General features: G+C 49.0%; 1 protein-coding gene across 1 annotated transcript in view; it reads left to right on the top strand.

Annotated features, from left to right (window-relative positions):
* Positions 1–24,112, top strand: part of LOC132393017 (lysosome membrane protein 2-like) — a 525,473-nt gene that overhangs the window by 62,655 nt on the left and 438,706 nt on the right. The window contains exon 5 of the mRNA XM_059967708.1: positions 8,874–9,074. Coding sequence (XP_059823691.1) covers positions 8,874–9,074 — 201 coding nt within the window. The remainder of the gene's footprint in view (positions 1–8,873; positions 9,075–24,112) is intronic.

The raw sequence follows: 24,112 nt of genomic DNA, 5'->3' as shown, positions 1-24,112 counted from the left end.
AGGGAGACTATTTGGGTGGAACTGAGGAATGGGAAAGGTGTAGTAACACTTATAGGGGTGTATTATAGACCACCTAATGGGGAGCAAGAATTGGAGGAGCAAATTTGTAAGGGGATAGCAGATATTTGTAGTAAGCACAAGGTTGTGGTTGTGGAAGATTTTAATTTTCCACACACAGACTGGGAAGCCCATTCTGTAAAAGGGCTGGATGGTTTGGGGTTTGTAAAATGTGTGCAGGATAGTATTTTGCAGTAATACAGAGATACTGACTAGAGAAGGGGCAGTGTTGGATGTCCCGTTAGGGAATGAGATAGGTCAGGTGATGGAGGTATGTATTGGGGAGCACTCCGGGTCCAGTGATCCCAATACCATTAGTTTCAATATAATTATGGAGAAGGATAGGACTGGACTCAGGGTTGAGATATTTGATTGGAGAAAGGCTAACTTTGAGGAGATGCAAAAGGATTTAGAAGGAGTGGATTGGGACAATTTGTTTTATGGGAAGAATGTAATAGAGAAATGGAGGTCATTTAAAGGTGAAATTTTGAGGGTACAGAATCTTTATGTTCCTGTTATGTTGAAAGGAAAGGTTAGAAGTTTGAGAGAGCCATGGATTTCAAGGAATATCGGAAACTTGGTTCAGAAAAGGAGAGAGATCTACAATAAATATAGGTAGCATGGAGTAAATGGGGTGCTCGAGGAATATAAAGAATGTAAGAAGAATCTCAAGAAAGAATTTAGAAAAGCTAAAAGGAGATACGAGGTTGCTTTGGCAAGTAAGGTGAAAATAAATCCGAAGGGTTTTTACCGTTATATTAATAGCAAAAGGATAGTGAGGGATAAAATTGGTCCCTTAGAGAATCAGAGTGGACAGCTATGTGTGGAGCTGAAAGAAATGGGGGAGATTTCTTTTCTTCGGTATTCACTAAGGAGAAGGGTATTGAATTGTGTAAGATAAGGGAAACAAGTAGGGAAGTTATGGAAACTATGACAATTAAAGAGGAGGGAGTACTGGCACTTTTATGGAATATAAAAGTGGATAAATCTCCAGGTCCTGACAAGATATTCCCTAGGACCTTGAGGAAAGTTGCTGTAGAAAGAGCAGGGGCTCTGACAGAAATATTTCTAATGTCATTAGAGACGGGCATGGTGCTAGAGGATTGGCTTATTGCTCATGTGGTTCCATTGTTTAAAAAGGGTTCTAAGAGTAAACCTAGCAATTATAGGCCTGTCAATTTGACGTCAGTGGTGGGTAAATTAATGGAAAGTATTCTTAGAGATGGTATATATAATTATCTGGATAGGCAGGGTCTGATTAGGAACAGTCAGCATGGATTTGTGTGTGGAAGGTCATGTTTGACAAATCTTATTGAATTTTTTGAATAGGTTACGAGGAGAGTTGATGAGGGTAAAGCAGTGGATGTTGTCTATATGGACTTCAGTAAGGCCTTTAACAAGGTTCCACATGGAAGGTTAGTTAGGAAGGTTCAATCGTTAGGTATTAATATTGAAGTAGTAAAATGGATTCAACAGTGGCTAGATGGGAGATGCCAGAGAGTAGTGGTGGATAACTGTTTGTCAGGTTGGAGGCCGGTGACTAGTGGTGTGCCTCAGGGATCTGTACTGGGTCCAATGTTTTTGTCATATGCATTAATGATCTGGATGATGGGGTGGTAAATTGGATTAGTAAGTATACAGATGATACTAAGGTAGGTGGCGTTGTAGGTAATAAAGTAGGTTTTTAGAGCTTGCAGAGAGATTTAGGCCAGTTAGAAGAGTGGGATGAATGATGGCAGATGGAGTTTAATGCTGATTAGTGTGAGGTGCTACATTTTGGTAGGAATAATCCAATTAGGACATACATTGTAAATGGTAAGACATTGAAGAATGCAGTAGAACAGAGTGACCTAGGAATAATGGTGCATAGTTCCCTGAAGGTGGAATCTCATGTGGATAGGGTGGTGAAGAAAGCTTTTGGTATGTTGGCCTTTATAAATCAGAGCACTGAGTATAGGAGTGGGGATGTAATGTTAAAATTGTACAAGGCATTGGTAAGGCCGAATTTGGAATATTGTGTACAGTTCTGGTCACCAAATTATAGGAAAGATGTCAACAAAATAGAGAGAGTACAGAGAAGATTTACTAGAATGTTACCTGGTTTTCAGCACTTAAATTACAGGGAAAGGCTGAACAAGTTAGGTCTTTATTCTTTGGAGCATCGAAGGTTGAGGGGGACTTGATAGAGGTATTTAAAATAATGAGGGGGATAGATCGAGTTGACGTGGATAGGCTTTTTCCATTAAGAGTAGGGGAGATTCAAACAAGAGGACATGAGTTGAGAGTTGGGGGCAAATGTTTAAGGGTAACACAAGGGGGAATTTTTTTACTCAAGTGAGTGTGGAATGAGCTTCCAGTAGAAGTGGTAGAGGCAGGTTCGGTATTGTCATTTAAAGTAAAATTGGATAGGTATATGGACAGGAAAGGAATGGAGGGTTATGGGCTGAGTGTGGGTCAGTGGGACTAGGTGAGTGTAAGCGTCGGCACAGACTAGAAGGGCCGAGATGGCCTGTTTCCATGCTGTAATTGTTATATGGTTATATGAGCTAAAGAAAAATATAGCACAGAGATTTCAAGATCTTCTTGCGATCCAAATTCCAAATTGGGTAGTAAATCCATTTCTGACCACTCATAATGAGGAATTAACAGGAAGGATGGAGGAAGAACTGATGTTACTACAAACTGACTTTGAGCTGAAGCTGAGATTCAAAAAATCACATCAAGACCTTTGGTTGCTATGTTGCACTGTGGAAAAATGTCAAGATGTTCTTTATTGCCTTTCTTTTTTTGTAATTTATTTTTTTACTGAAGTTCATCATTAAACAAACATTACCTTAAGATATATTTCAGACATTGTACATATATATCATATAATCATATATATCACAAATCTCCACCAAGTATTTATCTGAGGTATACACTTATAGAAAAGAGTGGAAAGAAAACACAAGCAAAAGGAAAGAATTATGTACAAGTAGGGAGTGATCTTTTTTTTACAACATAATCATTGATTTGTGAGTATAAAATCAGGCCTATGAGGCATTATGTAGTTAAACCATTTTTCCCAGCATGAATCAAATTGTTCCAGCTTATGGTTAGCAGATGCTGTTATCTTCTCCATTTTGTAAATGTCCATTGTAATTTCCATCCATGTATTTAAAGTTGGGCTCTCCTGTGATAACCATTTCCTGGTAAGAGTCTTTTTACCAGCCACCAACAGTATATTCATTAAATATTTATCTCTTTTCAACCATTCTTGAGGTATATATCCAAAATATATGGTCTTACTCTCTAAGGGTACTTCACATTTAAAGATGTCTTTTAGGGCATTGTGTATCCCCCTCCAATAGTTTTTGGTAACAGGGCAGTCCCAAAAAATATGATAATGATTTGCATTTTGATTTCCACAATTTCTCCAGGAAACAGGGAGATCACTATCATAATGGGATTTCTGAGAGTGTGTAATAAAATATCTTATCAAGTTTTTCCATCTAAACTCCCTCCATTTCTGTGAACTGGTAAACTTCCATTGATATCTCCATATTGTTGTCCATTCTTCCTCAGATATAATTATCCCTCCTTCCTTCTCCCATTTTGTTTTAATGTATGAAGTTGAATGTGTTTTAAGATTTGACAACTCCTTATAAATGCTTGAAATGATTCTACTACCATTATCTGAATTATGCCTTTCTAAAGAGCTCTAACAAGCATGTATTTGCCTTGGATACATTTTTAAGCATCTTATTAACACATTGTCACATCTGTAAATACCAATAAAATCTTGTTTTTCTAATAAGTGTTTCTCTTTAAGCATTTCAAAACTGAACAGTGTTCCTTCTTTCATTATGTTGCAAAGAACTGTTATTCCTTTAGCTGTCCAGTCCTTAAATCTAGCATCCAATTTATTTGATGTAAAATCCGAGTCATATGCACACCATTTAAGAATTGCAATATTTCCCTCTAGATTATATTCTTTTATAGTAGTTTTCCATATTTTAAGAGTCAATTTCACCCATGGGTTATCAATAGTATTTATGTACCTTTGCAGGTTGTTATCAGCCAAAATTGCTTGTATGGGGATGGGACATATCCGCTCCTCAATGTTTTCCCATTGAGCGTCATATGATGGGTTACACCAACATATCACAGCTCTCAACTGTGCTGCAAAATAATAATCTCTGAGAGAAGGCAGGCCCCATCCCCCCTTTCCCTTTGCTAGTTGCAAAGTTTTGAGATGAACTCTAGGCCTTTAACCCTGCCAAATATACCTTGAAATCATCTTGTTCCATTCATTGAATTGATTTTGGTTAATCTCTATTGGTAGGGTCTGAAAGTGATATAACAGTCTAGGCAGTATATTCATTTTAATAGACTCAATCCTTGAATTGAAACTGAAAAAAGGAATCAGGTTCCATTTTGCCACATCTTCCTTAATTTTTTATATAAAAGCTGATAATTGCATTCTGATAATTTTGCCAAATCTTTTGGCATAATGATGCCCAAATATTTGAAAGACTCTGTGTGCCATGCCCAGGGGAATTGACTTTCAATTTCTCTTGGTGGGCTATAGTAATATGAAAGTAATTGGGTTTTATCTATGTTGATCTTGTATCCTGATAATTGACCATATTGTTCAAAGGATTGCATCAATTTAGGTAAAGAGTATGTCGGTTGCCCTAGATAGATCAAAATGTCATCCGCATAACAAGCCAATTTATGCTCTGTCCCTTTAATAGTAATTCCCTTGATATCTTCATTTTGTCTGATGTATTGAGCTAATAGTTCCAGATATAACACAAAGTGTAGAGGTGACCATGCACAACCCTGTCTCATGCCCCTTTCTAGGGTAAGACTATTTGATAAATATCCATTGATTTTAATCCTAGCAATTGGATTGCCATATAGTGTCTGTATAGTTTTAATAATTGTGTCTTGGAAACCAAATCTATGTAAAACTCTGTAAAGAAAATTCCAATTAACCAAATCAAATGCTTTTTCAGCGTCCACCCTTATCACTATTGCTTCAGTTTTATTTTTTTGTATATGATCCATAATATGAAGTGTCCTTCGTATATTGTCTTGAGTCTGGCGTTGTCATATAAAACCTGTCTGATCATTACGTATCAGTATGGGTAGAAACTCCTCTAATCGTTTGGCCATGATGGAGGTAAATAATCTATAAACTACATTAAAAACGGATATTGGTCTAAATGACCCGCATTCCATTTTATCCTTGCCTTCTTTAGGTATAGCTGAGATTATCGCTTCCTTCCAACTAGGTGGCATTTGTGCCTTTTTTAGAACCCAGTTCAGTGTGGGGAGTAAAACAGGAATTAACTCATTTTTAAATTCTTTGTACCACTCTGCCATATACCCATCTGATCCTGGTGACTTGCTTAATTTAAGCCTACTAATTGCAGCTTTTAATTCAACTTCAGTTATGTCAGCAGTCATCATTCTATTTTGTTCTTCGCTTAAAATGGGTAACTCTAGAGAATTCAAGAAGGTGTCAATTTGGGTTATGCTTCCCCCTGGAACTTTGGAATATAGCGTTTTGTAAAACACTTCTAAAGCTTCTTGAATTTCACTTAGCTTATTTTTTATCATTTTCGTTCTTGGGTCCCTAATTCTATGAATTGTATTTTCTGCTATCTTTTTTTTTTCTGTTTCCACGCCAGTATTTTCATAGATTTCAATCCACTTTCATAATGTCTCTGTTTCAGAAACATTAAGTTTTTCCTGATTTCTTGCGTAGCCAAACTATTTATTTTATTCCTAATTCTTTTAATATCCCCTAATGTATCCTGTGCCAAATTCAATTTGTGTTTTTTCTCTAGTTTCTTCAGCCTATTTTGTAATTCCTCTAATGTTTTATTCCTTATTTTTTTCTTGTATGAAGATATCGCTATAACTTTCCCTCGTAAGACAGCCTTCAGAGTATCCCATAAAATGGGAGGTGAAACCTCTCCATTATCATTAAATTCTAAGTAGAGGCCAATTTCTTTTTTAATTTGTTCCTTAAAGTATGGATCATTGAGTAGACTTGAATTTAGTTTCCAAATAGTATTCTTTGGTTGTAGGTTAAAATCAACAGATAAATATATAGGTGCATGGTCACTGACATCTATTGTCCCAATTCCGCAGGTGTTTATTTTGTCTTTGTCTTTTCCAAACGTTATGAAATAGTCTATTCTTGTATATACAGAATGGGAAGCAGAATAATGAGTGTAATCCCTTCTGTCAGGGAAAAGGTCCCTCCATATATCAATTAAACCAGCGTCCTCAAAAAGTGTATTAACTTTCTTATGTAAAGATTTTGTTTCATAGGTTTTTCTATTGGAAGAGTCTAAGTTTGGTTGGAATTGTAAATTTAAGCCTCCCCCACTTGTTTCTGTTACCATAATATCAGTAATTTTCTGAAAGAAACCAATATCACTTCCCGTGGGTGCGTATATATTCAATAGAGTAACTGAATTGCTGTCTATATTCCCTCTTACCAGACTATATCTGCCTTCTTTATCTCTGATTTCGAATACTTTTTAAAAATTTAGCTTACTTGAGATAAGAATAGCAACTCCTCTCCTATGTCCTGATTTATATGAGGAGAAAAACAAATTAATGAAGCCCATTCTCTTTAGTTTTTTATGCTCATTATCACTTAAATGAGTTTCCTGTAAATATATTACATGGGCTTGTTCTTTTTTCATTTTGGATTAAATTCTCTTATGTTTGATTGGATTTAATAGCCCATTTACATTAAAAGAAATGAATTTTACCTTGTCCTTAGCCATCTATATTTTTCTGTCAGTGTATCATTGAAAATAGAATAAAATCGATTTACTCCCTGAACAAATAAGAACCAAGAAACGCAAATAATAACAAAAATGGCAATGAACGTATGATATCAAGGCTGAGGTCTCTAGTAGATGACCCTGCATTGAGCTAGAGGAAATGTCTAGCTGTGGGGGATAACCGCTCCTACTTGTGCCCCCATTGCCAATGTGCCAAATTCTTTCTTTACAACCCTATCAAAATTCCTCCGCCATTTTTCAGCCCATTTTTCCAGCTGATCCAAATCCCATTGCAAGTTTTGATAGTCTTCCTTGCTGTCCACTACACCCCCAAAATTGGTATCATCTGCAAATTTGCCGATCCATTTTACCATTTGTTCATCCAGTTCAACTCTTTGATTGATAATGCAGAAAGTTTGGTTAATAACTCATCTCCTTCTACCTTAGGCCACAAACTTATCAATCATCCCTGATGAGTTATTAACTTCAAATTTTCTGCATAATCACTCAAAGAGTTGAACTGCATGTACATGTAACGAGAGCTGTATATATCATCTCCTTCTGCCTTAGGCCACAAACTTATCAATCACCCCTTGTATTTAACATAGAGCATAGAATGTAGAAGAATACAACACAGAAATAGGCCCACAATATTGTGCTGAACCAATTAAATTAGTAATCAAATGGCCAACTAAACTAATCCCTTCTCTATGCACAATATCCATATTCTTCCATTTCCCTTGCATTCATTTGCCTATCTAAACGTATCTTAAAAATCCATAATGTATCTGCCTCTACCACCACCCCAGATAGTGTACTCCAGACACCCACCACTCTATGTAAAAAAACTTGCACCTCTCCTTTGAACTCAACCGCTCTCACCTTAAATGCATGTGCTCTTGTATTAGACATTTCAACCCTGGGAAAAGATACTGTCCATCTACTCAGCCTACGTCTTTTATAATCTTGCAAATCTCTATCATATCTTTTCTCAACCTTTGCCGCTCCAGAGAAAACAACCCAAGTTTGTCTCATTATAGCACATGCCCTCTAATTCCAACAGCATCCTTTTCTGCACCCTCTCCAAAGCATCAACATCCTAGAACCAGTTATAGTGGTTATTGTACTCCCAGTTGTATCACATCTTTGAACCTTTTCTCCTGTCTGCCTGCATCAATCTTTCTGAGCAGCCAGACTGAGAGGATTTAACATTTACTATTGATTAATATCAATTATTTTGAATTTAGTTGAAGAGCAATGCTTTTAAGGACTATGTTCTAACAACCTGTCTTTGACCCTGGAGGTACGTGTTCTCAAGCTTTTGTATCTTCTGCTCATTACATTAACTGACATTGGGAGCCTTGAACAAACTTGTTTTGGTTGAGTTGAGGAGAGGAAACCTGATTGGAGGGGCTTAAATTGTCTTGGCAAAATGGATGTGAATTTTGAGGCTGCAACACATTTAACATCGATTTCCATGTAATCATTTTGGTATGGTGGAGGGAGCTGTCCATTGTGTCCAAGAATGGCAGTAAAAGCATTTTGGTATAAATATATCTAAGTAACATCATGTATAAATAGTTCTTTATTCCACTTTATGATTGCTAGTTCCTGACAGGTTGTGTTAGCCTAGCATCAAAACATTATCATCAAGTGTTCCCCCATTCCCTTCTCTAGGCCCTGCTGGAAATGCAAAAGCCCATTGGGGCAGCCAGAAAATGGTCTCATCCTTCTTGTTTGAGTTGCAGAGCAGAATGGCATGCAAAACGTTTTTCATTGTTCCTGGATATATGTGACAATAACCAACCAGTTTACCTGGGTGTGTTCTACCCAGAGGCATGCGATAATTCAAAAAGACCAACTTCTCAAAAATAATTAGAAGCAGACTATCAATATTGACCTTGTGGTGATGCACACACACTATCAATGATCAGCAGTATCCTTAGACAGGGTTTACACTACTTTGGAAAAGATTTTGCCTGTATGAATGTGATAGACTATATGTTTTCCTGTTCCCTTTCCTAGGCTCTGCTGGAATCACTAAAACACATCGGTGCATCCCAGAAAATTTTCTTCTCCTTCTTGTTTGCCATGAAGAGCAGTGCAATCTTTCAAACTCACAGTGTGGAGGAGCTGCTGTGGGGTTACGAGGATCCTCTGCTGAGTCTTGGACACAAACTACTGCCATCCTATTTTCCCGACAGCCGATTTGGTCTTTTCTATGGTGTGAGTAATCTTTTCAGAGTAATATATTGAAATGAAGCAAGTTATCAACACAGGGTTTTCTGTGGTTTGATTATCCATTATTTGTTGTACAATCTGGAGCTATTATCCAGTAGTCTCCCCATAATCCACCAGACTGGGGTGGACACTCCTTGTGTAAAACTTATGACACCGAGGAGGAAAATTATTTCTGAACCACAGTTTTGAGGGAGTGATGGGTACATGGATTCAGTACACAGCGACTGATGGGTGCTGGGATTGAGTACACAAGGAATGGTGGGTACCGGGATTGGATACTCAGGGATTGATGTGTTTGGAATTGTGTGCACATGGAGTGATGGGTACTGGGAATGAGTACACAGGGAGTGATTGGTACCAGGATTGAGTACACAGGGGATGATTGGTACCGGGATTGGGAACACAGGGAGTGATTGTTCCAGGATAGGGTGCACAGGGAATGGTGGGTATTGGGAATGGCTGCACAGGGAGTGGTGATGGGTGCTGGGATTGAGTACGCAGGGAGTGATTGGTACCAGTATTGGGTACACCAGAAGAGGTGGGTACTGGGATTGGATACACAGGGAGTGATTGTTCCGGGATTGGGTACACAGGGAGTGATGAGTACCAGGATTGGGTACACAGGGAGTGATGGGTATCTGGATTGGATACGCAGGGAATGGTGGGTACTGCGTTTGGGTACACAGTAACTGATGGGTTCCAGGAATTGGTACAGAGGGAGTGATGGATACCGGGAACGGAAGGACAGGGAGTGATGAGTACCACGATTGGGTACACAGTGAGTGATGGATACCAGGATTGGGTACACAGGGAGTGATGGATACCGGGATTGGGTACACAGGGAATGATGGGTACTGGGATTGGGTACACAGTGAGTGATGGGTACCGGGATTGGGTACACAGGGAATGATGGGTACCAGGATTGGGTACACAGGGTCTGATGGGTGGATACCGGGATTGGGTACACAGGGAGGGTTTAGCACCAGGAATGGGTACACAGGGAGTGATGGGTGGATACCGGGATTGGGTACACAGGGAGGGTTTAGCACCAGGAATGGGTACACAGTGAGTGATGGATACCGGGATTGGGTACACAGGGAGTGATTGTACCGGAATTGGGTACCCAGGAAGGGGAGGGTACCGGGATTGGGTACACAGGGAGTGATGGAGTATCGGATTTGGGTACACATGGAGTGATTGTACCAGGATTGGGTACACAGAGACTAATGGGAGACCGGGATTGTGTACACAGGGAGGGATGGGTACTGGGATTGGATACACAGGGAGGGATGGGTACTGGGATTGGGTTCACAGGGAGGGGCGGGTACCGGGATTGGGTACACAGGGAGGGGTGGGTACCGGGATTGGGTACACAGGGAGGGGTGGGTACTGGAAATGGGTTCACAGGGAGGGGCGGGTACTGGGATTGGGTTCACAGGGAGGGGTGGGTACTGGGATTGGGTACACAGGGAGGGGTGGGTACTGGGATTGGATACACAGGGAGGGATGGGTACTGGGATTGGGTACACAGGGAGTGATTGTACCGGGATTGGGTACACAGGGAGTGATTGTACCGGGATTGGGTACACAAAGACTAATGGGAGACCGGGATTGTGTACACAGGGAGGGATGGGTACTGGGATTGGATACACAGGGAGGGATGGGTACTGGGATTGGGTACACAGGGAGGGGTGGGTACTGGGATTGGGTACACAGGGAGTGATTGTACCGGGATTGGGTACACAGAGACTAATGGGAGACCGGGATTGTGTACACAGGGAGGGATGGGTACTGGGATTGGGTTCACAGGGAGGGGTGGGTACCGGGATTGGGTACACAGGGAGTGATGGAGTATCGGATTTGGGTACACAGGGAGGGTTGGGTACTGGGATTGGGTACACAGGGAGGGGCGGGTACTGGGATTGGGTACACAGGGAGGGGCGGGTACTGGGATTGGGTACACAGGGAGTGATTGTACCAGGATTGGGTACACAGAGACTAATGGGAGACCGGGATTGTGTACACAGGGAGTGATGGGTACTGGGATTGGGTACACAGGGAGGGGTGGGTACTGGGATTGGGTTTACAGGGAGGGGTGGGTACTGGGATTGGATACACAGGGAGGGGTGGGTACCCAGATTGGGTACACAGGGAGTGATTGTACCGGGATTGTGTACATAGGGAGTGATGAGTACTGGGATTGGATACACAGGGAGGGGTGGGTACTGGGATTGGGTACACAGGGAGTGATTGTACCGGGATTGGGTACACAGAGACTAATGGGAGACCGGGATTGTGTACACAGGGAGTGATGGATACCAGGATTGTGTACATGGGGAGTGATGGATACCAGGATTGGGTACATGGGGAGTGATGGATACCAGGATTGGGTACACAGTGAGTGATGGATACCACGATTGGGTACACAGGGAATGATGGGTACCAGGATTGGGTACACAGGGTCTGATGGGTGGATACCGGGATTGGGTACACAGGGAGGGTTTAGCACCAGGAATGGGTACACAGTGAGTGATGGGTACCGGGATTGGGTACACAGGGAGTGATTGTACCGGGATTGTGTACACATCGAGTGATGGGTACCAGGATTGGGTACGCAGGGAGTGATGGGTGGATACCGGGATTGGGTACACAGGGAGGGTTTAGCACCAGGAATGGGTACACAGTGAGTGATGGGTACCAGGATTGGGTACACAGGGAGTGATTGTACCGGAATTGGGTACACAGAGAGTGATGGGTACCGGGATTGGGTACACAGGGAGTGATTGTACCGGGATTGGGTACACAGAGAGTGATGGGTACCGGGATTGGGTACACAGGGAGTGATTGTACCGGGATTGGGTACCCAGGGAGTGATGGGTACTGGGATTGGGTACACAGGAAGGGGAGGGTACCGGGATTGGGTACACAGAGACTAATGGGAGACCGGGATTGTGTACACAGGGAGGGATGGGTACTTGGATTGGATACACAAGGAGGGATGGGTACTGGGATTGGGTTCACAGGGAGGGGCGGGTACCGGGATTGGGTACACAGGGAGGGGTGGGTACCGGGATTGGGTACACAGGGAGGGGTGGGTACTGGAAATGGGTTCACAGGGAGGGGCGGGTACTGGGATTGGGTACACAGGGAGGGGTGGGTACCGGGATTGGGTACACAGGGAGGGGTGGGTACTGGAAATGGGTTCACAGGGAGGGGCGGGTACTGGGATTGGGTACACAGGGAGGGGTGGGTACTGGGATTGGGTTCACAGGGAGGGGTGGGTACTGCGATTGGGTACACAGGGAGGGGTGGGTACTGGGATTGGGTACACAGGGAGTGATTGTACCGGGATTGGGTACACAGAGACTAATGGGAGACCGGGATTGTGTACACAGGGAGGGATGGGTACTGGGATTGGATACACAGGGAGGGATGGGTACTGCGATTGGGTACACAGGGAGTGATTGTACCGGGATTGGGTACACAGAGACTAATGGGAGACCGGGATTGTGTACACAGGGAGGGATGGGTACTGGGATTGGATACACAGGGAGGGATGGGTACTGGGATTGGGTTCACAGGGAGGAGTGGGTACTGGGATTGGGTACACAGGGAGGGGTGGGTACTGGGATTGGGTTCACAGGGAGGAGTGGGTACTGGGATTGGGTACACAGGGAGTGATGGAGTATCGGATTGGGGTACACAGGGAGGGGTGGGTACTGGGATTGGGTACACAGGGAGGGGCGGGTACCGGGATTGGGTACACAGGGAGGGGTGGGTACCGGGATTGGCTAAACAGGGAGGGGTGGGTACTGGAAATGGGTTCACAGGGAGGGGCGGGTACTGGGATTGGGTACACAGGGAGGGGTGGGTACCGGGATTGGGTACACAAGGAGTGATTGTACCGGGATTGGGTACACAGAGACTAATGGGAGACCGAGATTGTGTACACAGGGAGGGATGGGTACTGGGATTGGGTACACAGGGAGGGGCGGGTGCTGGGATTGGGTACACAAGGAGTGATTGTACCGGGATTGGGTACACAGAGACTAATGGGAGACCGGGATTGTGTACACAGGGAAGGGTGGGTACTGGGATTGGGTTCACAGGGAGGGGTGGGTACCGGGATTGGGTACACAGGGAGGGGCGGGTACTGGGATTGGGTAAACAAAGAGTGATTGTACCGGGATTGGGTACACAGAGACTAATGGGAGACCGGGATTGTGTACACAGGGAGTGGTGGGTACTGGGATTGGGTTCACAGGGAGGGGTGGGTACTGGGATTGGGTACACAGGGAGGGGCGGGTACTGGGATTGGGTAAACAAAGAGTGATTGTACCGGGATTGGGTACACAGAGACTAATGGGAGACCGGGATTGTGTACACAGGGAGTGGTGGGTACTGGGATTGGGTACACAGGGAGGGGTGGGTACTGGGATTGGGTTCACAGGGAGGAGTGGGTACTGGGATTGGGTACACAGGGAGTGATGGAGTATCGGATTGGGGTACACAGGGAGGGGTGGGTACTGGGATTGGGTACACAGGGAGGGGCGGGTACCGGGATTGGGTACACAGGGAGGGGTGGGTACCGGGATTGGCTAAACAGGGAGGTTTGGGTACTGGAAATGGGTTCACAGGGAGGGGCGGGTACTGGGATTGGGTACACAGGGAGGGGTGGGTACCGGGATTGGGTACACAAGGAGGGGCGGGTACTGGGATTGGGTACACAGGGAGTGATTGTACCGGGATTGGGTACACAGAGACTAATGGGAGACCGGGATTGTGTACACAGGGAGGGATGGGTACTGGGATTGGATACACAGGGAGGGATGGGTACTGGGATTGGGTACACAGGGAGTGATTGTACCGGGATTGGGTACACAGAGACTAATGGGAGACCGGGATTGTGTACACAGGGAGGGATGGGTACTGGGATTGGGTTCACAGGGAGGAGTGGGTACTGGGATTGGGTACACAGGGAGGGGTGGGTACTGGGATTGGGTTCACAGGGAGGGGCGGGTACTGGGATTGGGTACACAGGGAGGGGTGGGTACCGGGATTGGGTACACAAGGAGGGGCGGGTACTGGGATTGGGTACACAGGGAGTGATTGTACCGGGATTGGGTACACAGAGACTAATGGGAGACCGGGATTGTGTACACAGGGAGGGATGGGTACTGGGATTGGATACACAGGGAGGGATGGGTACTGGGATTGGGTTCACAGGGAGGGGCGGGTACCGGGATTGGGTACACAGGGAGGGGTGGGTACCGGGATTGGGTACACAGGGAGGGGTGGGTACTGGAAATGGGTTCACAGGGAGGGGCGGGTACTGGGATTGGGTTCACAGGGAGGGGTGGGTACTGGGATTGGGTACACAGGGAGGGGTGGGTACTGGGATTGGATACACAGGGAGGGATGGGTACTGGGATTGGGTACACAGGGAGTGATTGTACCGGGATTGGGTACACAGGGAGTGATTGTACCGGGATTGGGTACACAAAGACTAATGGGAGACCGGGATTGTGTACACAGGGAGGGATGGGTACTGGGATTGGATACACAGGGAGGGATGGGTACTGGGATTGGGTACACAGGGAGGGGTGGGTACTGGGATTGGGTACACAGGGAGTGATTGTACCGGGATTGGGTACACAGAGACTAATGGGAGACCGGGATTGTGTACACAGGGAGGGATGGGTACTGGGATTGGGTTCACAGGGAGGGGTGGGTACCGGGATTGGGTACACAGGGAGTGATGGAGTATCGGATTTGGGTACACAGGGAGGGTTGGGTACTGGGATTGGGTACACAGGGAGGGGCGGGTACTGGGATTGGGTACACAGGGAGGGGCGGGTACTGGGATTGGGTACACAGGGAGTGATTGTACCAGGATTGGGTACACAGAGACTAATGGGAGACCGGGATTGTGTACACAGGGAGTGATGGGTACTGGGATTGGGTACACAGGGAGGGGTGGGTACTGGGATTGGGTTTACAGGGAGGGGTGGGTACTGGGATTGGATACACAGGGAGGGGTGGGTACCCAGATTGGGTACACAGGGAGTGATTGTACCGGGATTGTGTACATAGGGAGTGATGAGTACTGGGATTGGATACACAGGGAGGGGTGGGTACTGGGATTGGGTACACAGGGAGTGATTGTACCGGGATTGGGTACACAGAGACTAATGGGAGACCGGGATTGTGTACACAGGGAGTGATGGATACCAGGATTGTGTACATGGGGAGTGATGGATACCAGGATTGGGTACATGGGGAGTGATGGATACCAGGATTGGGTACACAGTGAGTGATGGATACCACGATTGGGTACACAGGGAATGATGGGTACCAGGATTGGGTACACAGGGTCTGATGGGTGGATACCGGGATTGGGTACACAGGGAGGGTTTAGCACCAGGAATGGGTACACAGTGAGTGATGGGTACCGGGATTGGGTACACAGGGAGTGATTGTACCGGGATTGTGTACACATCGAGTGATGGGTACCAGGATTGGGTACGCAGGGAGTGATGGGTGGATACCGGGATTGGGTACACAGGGAGGGTTTAGCACCAGGAATGGGTACACAGTGAGTGATGGGTACCAGGATTGGGTACACAGGGAGTGATTGTACCGGAATTGGGTACACAGAGAGTGATGGGTACCGGGATTGGGTACACAGGGAGTGATTGTACCGGGATTGGGTACACAGAGAGTGATGGGTACCGGGATTGGGTACACAGGGAGTGATTGTACCGGGATTGGGTACCCAGGGAGTGATGGGTACTGGGATTGGGTACACAGGAAGGGGAGGGTACCGGGATTGGGTACACAGAGACTAATGGGAGACCGGGATTGTGTACACAGGGAGGGATGGGTACTTGGATTGGATACACAAGGAGGGATGGGTACTGGGATTGGGTTCACAGGGAGGGGCGGGTACCGGGATTGGGTACACAGGGAGGGGTGGGTACCGGGATTGGGTACACAGGGAGGGGTGGGTACTGGAAATGGGTTCACAGGGAGGGGCGGGTACTGGGATTGGGTACACAGGGAGGGGTGGGTACCGGGATTGGGTACACAGGGAGGGGTGGGTACTGGAAATGGGTTCACAGGGAGGGGCGGGTACTGGGATTGGGTACACAGGGAGGGGTGGGTACTGGGATTGGGTTCACAGGGAGGGGTGGGTACTGCGATTGGGTACACAGGGAGGGGTGGGTACTGGGATTGGGTACACAGGGAGTGATTGTACCGGGATTGGGTACACAGAGACTAATGGGAGACCGGGATTGTGTACACAGGGAGGGATGGGTACTGGGATTGGATACACAGGGAGGGATGGGTACTGCGATTGGGTACACAGGGAGTGATTGTACCGGGATTGGGTACACAGAGACTAATGGGAGACCGGGATTGTGTACACAGGGAGGGATGGGTACTGGGATTGGATACACAGGGAGGGATGGGTACTGGGATTGGGTTCACAGGGAGGAGTGGGTACTGGGATTGGGTACACAGGGAGGGGTGGGTACTGGGATTGGGTTCACAGGGAGGAGTGGGTACTGGGATTGGGTACACAGGGAGTGATGGAGTATCGGATTGGGGTACACAGGGAGGGGTGGGTACTGGGATTGGGTACACAGGGAGGGGCGGGTACCGGGATTGGGTACACAGGGAGGGGTGGGTACCGGGATTGGCTAAACAGGGAGGGGTGGGTACTGGAAATGGGTTCACAGGGAGGGGCGGGTACTGGGATTGGGTACACAGGGAGGGGTGGGTACCGGGATTGGGTACACAAGGAGTGATTGTACCGGGATTGGGTACACAGAGACTAATGGGAGACCGAGATTGTGTACACAGGGAGGGATGGGTACTGGGATTGGGTACACAGGGAGGGGCGGGTGCTGGGATTGGGTACACAAGGAGTGATTGTACCGGGATTGGGTACACAGAGACTAATGGGAGACCGGGATTGTGTACACAGGGAAGGGTGGGTACTGGGATTGGGTTCACAGGGAGGGGTGGGTACCGGGATTGGGTACACAGGGAGGGGCGGGTACTGGGATTGGGTAAACAAAGAGTGATTGTACCGGGATTGGGTACACAGAGACTAATGGGAGACCGGGATTGTGTACACAGGGAGTGGTGGGTACTGGGATTGGGTTCACAGGGAGGGGTGGGTACTGGGATTGGGTACACAGGGAGGGGCGGGTACTGGGATTGGGTAAACAAAGAGTGATTGTACCGGGATTGGGTACACAGAGACTAATGGGAGACCGGGATTGTGTACACAGGGAGTGGTGGGTACTGGGATTGGGTACACAGGGAGGGGTGGGTACTGGGATTGGGTTCACAGGGAGGAGTGGGTACTGGGATTGGGTACACAGGGAGTGATGGAGTATCGGATTGGGGTACACAGGGAGGGGTGGGTACTGGGATTGGGTACACAGGGAGGGGCGGGTACCGGGATTGGGTACACAGGGAGGGGTGGGTACCGGGATTGGCTAAACAGGGAGGTTTGGGTACTGGAAATGGGTTCACAGGGAGGGGCGGGTACTGGGATTGGGTACACAGGGAGGGGTGGGTACCGGGATTGGGTACACAAGGAGGGGCGGGTACTGGGATTGGGTACACAGGGAGTGATTGTACCGGGATTGGGTACACAGAGACTAATGGGAGACCGGGATTGTGTACACAGGGAGGGATGGGTACTGGGATTGGATACACAGGGAGGGATGGGTACTGGGATTGGGTACACAGGGAGTGATTGTACCGGGATTGGGTACACAGAGACTAATGGGAGACCGGGATTGTGTACACAGGGAGGGATGGGTACTGGGATTGGGTTCACAGGGAGGAGTGGGTACTGGGATTGGGTACACAGGGAGGGGTGGGTACTGGGATTGGGTTCACAGGGAGGGGCGGGTACTGGGATTGGGTACACAGGGAGGGGTGGGTACCGGGATTGGGTACACAAGGAGGGGCGGGTACTGGGATTGGGTACACAGGGAGTGATTGTACCGGGATTGGGTACACAGAGACTAATGGGAGACCGGGATTGTGTACACAGGGAGGGATGGGTACTGGGATTGGATACACAGGGAGGGATGGGTACTGGGATTGGGTTCACAGGGAGGAGTGGGTACTGGGATTGGGTACACAGGGAGGGGTGGGTACTGGGATTGGGTTCACAGGGAGGAGTGGGTACTGGGATTGGGTACACAGGGAGTGATGGAGTATCGGATTGGGGTACACAGGGAGGGGTGGGTACTGGGATTGGGTACACAGGGAGGGGCGGGTACCGGGATTGGGTACACAGGGAGGGGTGGGTACCGGGATTGGCTAAACAGGGAGGGGTGGGTACTGGAAATGGGTTCACAGGGAGGGGCGGGTACTGGGATTGTGTACACAGGGAGGGATGGGTACTGGGATTGGGTACACAGGGAGGGGCGGGTGCTGGGATTGGGTACACAAGGAGAGATTGTACCGGGATTGGGTACACAGAGACTAATGGGAGACCGGGATTGTGTACACAGGGAAGGGTGGGTACTGGGATTGGGTTCACAGGGAGGGGTGGGTACCGGGATTGGGTACACAGGGAGGGGCGGGTACTGGGATTGGGTAAACAAAGAGTGATTGTACCGGGATTGGGTACACAGAGACTAATGGGAGACCGGGATTGTGTACACAGGGAGTGGTGGGTACTGGGATTGGGTTCACAGGGAGGGGTGGGTACTGGGATTGGGTACACAGGGAGGGGTGGGTACCGGGATTGGGTACACAGGGAGTGATTGTACCGGGATTGGGTACACAGAGACTAATGGGAGACCGGGATTGTGTACATAGGGAGTGATGGGTACTGGGATTGGATACACAGGGAGGGGTGGGTACCCAGATTGGGTACACAGGAAGTGATGGATACCAGGATTGGGTACATGGGGAGTGGTGGGTACCAGGATTAGGTGCAGAGGGAGTGATGAGTACCAGGATTAGGTACAGAGGGAGTGATGAGTACCAGGATTGGGTACGCAGGGAATGGTGGGTACTGCGTTTGGGTACACTGTAACTGATGGGTGCCAGGAATTGGTACAGAGGAAGTGATGGATACCGGGATTGGAAGGACAGGGAGTGATGAGTACCACGTTTGTGTACACAGTGAGTGATGGGTTTTGGGATTGGGTACACAGGGTCTGATGGGTGGATACCGGGATTGGGTACACAGGGAGGGTTTAGCAGCAGGAATGGGTACACATCGAGTGATGGGTACCAGGACAGGGTACACAGGGAGTGATGGGTACTGGGATTGGGTACACAGGGAGGGGTGGGTACTGGGATTGGGTACACAGGGAGGGGTGGGTACTGGGATTGGGTACACAAGGAGTGATTGTACCGTGATTGGGTACACAGAGACTAATGGGAGACCGGGATTGTGTACACAGGGAGGGGTGGGTACCGGGATTGGGTACACAGGGAGGGGTGGGTACTGGGATTGGGTACACAGGGAGTGATGGGTACTGGGATTGGGTACACAGGGAGTGATTGTACCGGGATTGGGTACACAGAGACTAATGGGAGACCGGGATTGTGTACACAGGGAGGGGTGGGGGTACTGGGATTGGGTTCACAGGGAGGGGTGGGTACTGGGATTGGGTTCACAGGGAGGGGTGGGTACCGGGATTGGGTACACAGGGAGTGATGGAGTATCGGATTTGGGTACACAGGGAGGGGTGGGTACTGGGATTGGGTACACAGGGAGGGGCGGGTACCGGGATTGGGTACACAGGGAGGGGTGGGTACCGGGATTGGCTACACAGGGAGGGGTGGGTACTGGGATTGGGTACACAGGGAGGGATGGGTACTGGGATTGTGTACACAGGGAGGGGTGGGTACTGGGATTGGGTACACAGGGAGGGGCGGGTACTGGGATTGGGTACACAAGGAGTGATTGTACCGGGATTGGGTACACAGAGACTAATGGGAGACCGGGATTGTGTACACAGGAAGGGGTGGGTACTGGGATTGGGTTCACAGGGAGGGGTGGGTACCGGGATTGGGTACACAGGGAGGGGTGGGTACTGGGATTGGGTAAACAAAGAGTGATTGTACCGGGATTGGGTACACAGAGACTAATGGGAGACCGGGATTGTGTACACAGGGAGTGGTGGGTACTGGGATTGGGTTCACAGGGAGGGGTGGGTACTGGGATTGGGTACACAGGGAGGGGTGGGTACCGGGATTGGGTTCACAGGGAGGGGTGGGTACCGGGATTGGGTACACAGGGAGGGGTGGGGTACTGGGATTGGGTTCACAGTGAGGGGTGGGTACTGGGATTGGGTACACAGGGAGGGGTGGGTACCGGGATTGGGTTCACAGGGAGGGGTGGGTACTGGGATTGGGTTCACTGGGAGGGGTGGGTACTGGGATTGGGTTCACAGGGAGGGGTGGGTACCGGGATTGGGTACACAGGGAGGGGTGGGTACTGGGATTGGTAAACAAAGAGTGATTGTACCGGGATTGGGTACACAGAGACTAATGGGAGACCAGGATTGTGTACACAGGGAGTGGTGGGTACTGGGATTGGGTTCACAGGGAGGGGTGGGTACTGGGATTGGGTACACAGGGAGGGGTGGGTACCGGGATTGGGTAAACAAAGAGTGATTGTTACCGGGATTGGGTACACAGAGACTAATGGGAGACCGGGATTGTGTACACAGGGAGTGGTGGGTACTGGGATTGGGTTCACAGGGAGGGGTGGGTACTGGGATTGGATACACAGGGAGGGATGGGTACTGGGATTGGGTTCACAGGGAGGAGTGGGTACTGGGATTGGGTACACAGGGAGGGGTGGGTACTGGGATTGGGTTCACAGGGAGGAGTGGGTACTGGGATTGGGTACACAGGGAGTGATGGAGTATCGGATTGGGATACACAGGGAGGGGTGGGTACTGGGATTGGGTACACAGGGAGGGGCGGGGTACCGGGATTGGGTACACAGGGAGGGGTGGGTACCGGGATTGGCTAAACAGGGAGGGGTGGGTACTGGAAATGGGTTCACAGGGAGGGGCGGGTACTGGGATTGGGTACACAGGGAGGGGTGGGTACCGGGATTGGGTACACAAGGAGTGATTGTACCGGGATTGGTACACAGAGACTAATGGGAGACCGAGATTGTGTACACAGGGAGGGATGGGTACTGGGATTGGGTACACAGGGAGGGGCGGGTACTGGGATTGGGTACACAAGGAGTGATTGTACCGGGATTGGGTACACAGAGACTAATGGGAGACCGGGATTGTGTACACAGGGAAGGGTGGGTACTGGGATTGGGTTCACAGGGAGGGGTGGGTACCGGGATTGGGTACACAGGGAGGGGCGGGGTACTGGGATTGGGTAAACAAAGAGTGATTGTACCGGATTGGGTACACAGAGACTAATGGGAGACCGGGATTGTGTACACAGGGAGTGGTGGGTACTGGGATTGGGTTCACAGGGAGGGGTGGGTACTGGGATTGGGTACACAGGGAGGGGTGGGGTACCGGGATTGGGTACACAGAGTGATTGTACCGGGATTGGGTACACAGAGACTAATGGGAGACCGGGATTGTGTACATAGGGAGTGATGGGTACTGGGATTGGATACACAGGGAGGGGTGGGTACCCGGATTGGGTACACAGGAAGTGATGGATACCAGGATTGGGTACATGGGGTGTGGTGGGTACCAGGATTAGGTGCAGAGGGAGTGATGAGTACCAGGATTAGGTACAGAGGGAGTGATGAGTACCAGGATTGGGTACGCAGGGAATGGTGGGTACTGTGTTTGGGTACACTGTAACTGATGGGTGCCAGGAATTGGTACAGAGGAAGTGATGGATACCGGGATTGGAAGGACAGGGAGTGATGAGTACCACGTTTGTGTACACAGTGAGTGATGGGTTTTGGGATTGGGTACACAGGGTCTGATGGGTGGATACCGGGATTGGGTACACAGGGAGGGTTTAGCAGCAGGAATGGGTACACATCGAGTGATGGGTACCAGGACAGGGTACACAGGGAGTGATGGGTACTGGGATTGGGTACACAGGGAGGGGTGGGTACTGGGATTGGGTACACAGGGAGGGGTGGGTACTGGATTGGGTACACAAGGAGTGATTGTACCGTGATTGGGTACACAGAGACTAATGGGAGACCGGGATTGTGTACACAGGGAGGGGTGGGTACCGGGATTGGGTACACAGGGAGGGGTGGGTACTGGGATTGGGTACACAGGGAGTGATGGGTACTGGGATTGGGTACACAGGGAGTGATTGTACCGGGATTGGGTACACAGAGACTAATGGGAGACCGGGATTGTGTACACAGGGAGGGGTGGGTACTGGGATTGGGTTCACAGGGAGGGGTGGGTACTGGGATTGGGTTCACAGGGAGGGGTGGGTACCGGGATTGGGTACACAGGGAGTGATGGAGTATCGGATTTGGGTACACAGGGAGGGGTGGGTACTGGGATTGGGTACACAGGGAGGGGCGGGTACCGGGATTGGGTACACAGGGAGGGGTGGGTACCGGGATTGGCTACACAGGGAGGGGTGGGTACTGGGATTGGGTACACAGGGAGGGATGGGTACTGGGATTGTGTACACAGGGAGGGGTGGGTACTGGGATTGGGTACACAGGGAGGGGCGGGTACTGGGATTGGGTACACAAGGAGTGATTGTACCGGGATTGGGTACACAGAGACTAATGGGAGACCGGGATTGTGTACACAGGGAGGGGTGGGTACTGGGATTGGGTTCACAGGGAGGGGTGGGTACCGGGATTGGGTACACAGGGAGGGGTGGGTACTGGGATTGGGTAAACAAAGAGTGATTGTACCGGGATTGGGTACACAGAGACTAATGGGAGACCGGGATTGTGTACACAGGGAGTGGTGGGTACTGGGATTGGGTTCACAGGGAGGGGTGGGTACTGGGATTGGGTACACAGGGAGGGGTGGGTACCGGGATTGGGTTCACAGGGAGGGGTGGGTACCGGGATTGGGTACACAGGGAGGGGTGGGTACTGGGATTGGGTTCACAGGGAGGGGTGGGTACTGGGATTGGGTACACAGGGAGGGGTGGGTACCGGGATTGGGTTCACAGGGAGGGGTGTGTACTGGGATTGGGTTCACAGGGAGGGGTGGGTACTGGGATTGGGTTCACAGGGAGGGGTGGGTACCGGGATTGGGTACACAGGGAGGGGTGGGTACTGGGATTGGGTAAACAAAGAGTGATTGTACCGGGATTGGGTACACAGAGACTAATGGGAGACCAGGATTGTGTACACAGGGAGTGGTGGGTACTGGGATTGGGTTCACAGGGAGGGGTGGGTACTGGGATTGGGTACACAGGGAGGGGTGGGTACCGGGATTGGGTAAACAAAGAGTGATTGTACCGGGATTGGGTACACAGAGACTAATGGGAGACCGGGATTGTGTACACAGGGAGTGGTGGGTACTGGGATTGGGTTCACAGGGAGGGGTGGGTACTGGGATTGGGTACACAGGGAGGGGTGGGTACTGGGATTGGGTACACAGGGAGTGATGGGTACCGGGATTGGGTACACAGGGAGTGATTGTACCGGGATTGTGTACATAGGGAGTGATGGGTACTGGGATTGGGTACACAGGGAGGGGCGGGTATTGGGATTGGGTACACAGGGAGTGATTGTACCGGGATTGTGTACATAGGGAGTGATGGGTACTGGGATTGGATACACAGGGAGGGGTGGATACCAGGATTGTGTACATGGGGAGTGATGGATACCAGGATTGTGTACATGGGGAGTGATGGATACCAGGATTGGGTACATGGGGAGTGATGGATACCAGGATTGGGTACATGGGGAGTGATGGATACCAGGACTGGGTACATGGGGAGTGATGGATACCAGGATTGGGTACATGGGGAGTGATGGATACCAGGATTGGGTACATGGGGAGTGGTGGGTACCAGGATTGGGTACATGGGGAGTGATGGATACC

This window comes from Hypanus sabinus, chromosome 4 (assembly GCF_030144855.1).
Source record: "Hypanus sabinus isolate sHypSab1 chromosome 4, sHypSab1.hap1, whole genome shotgun sequence".
NCBI lineage: Eukaryota > Metazoa > Chordata > Chondrichthyes > Myliobatiformes > Dasyatidae > Hypanus > Hypanus sabinus.
Note: the sequence above shows the minus strand (reverse complement) of the source record. Positions and strands in the feature narration are given on the sequence as shown.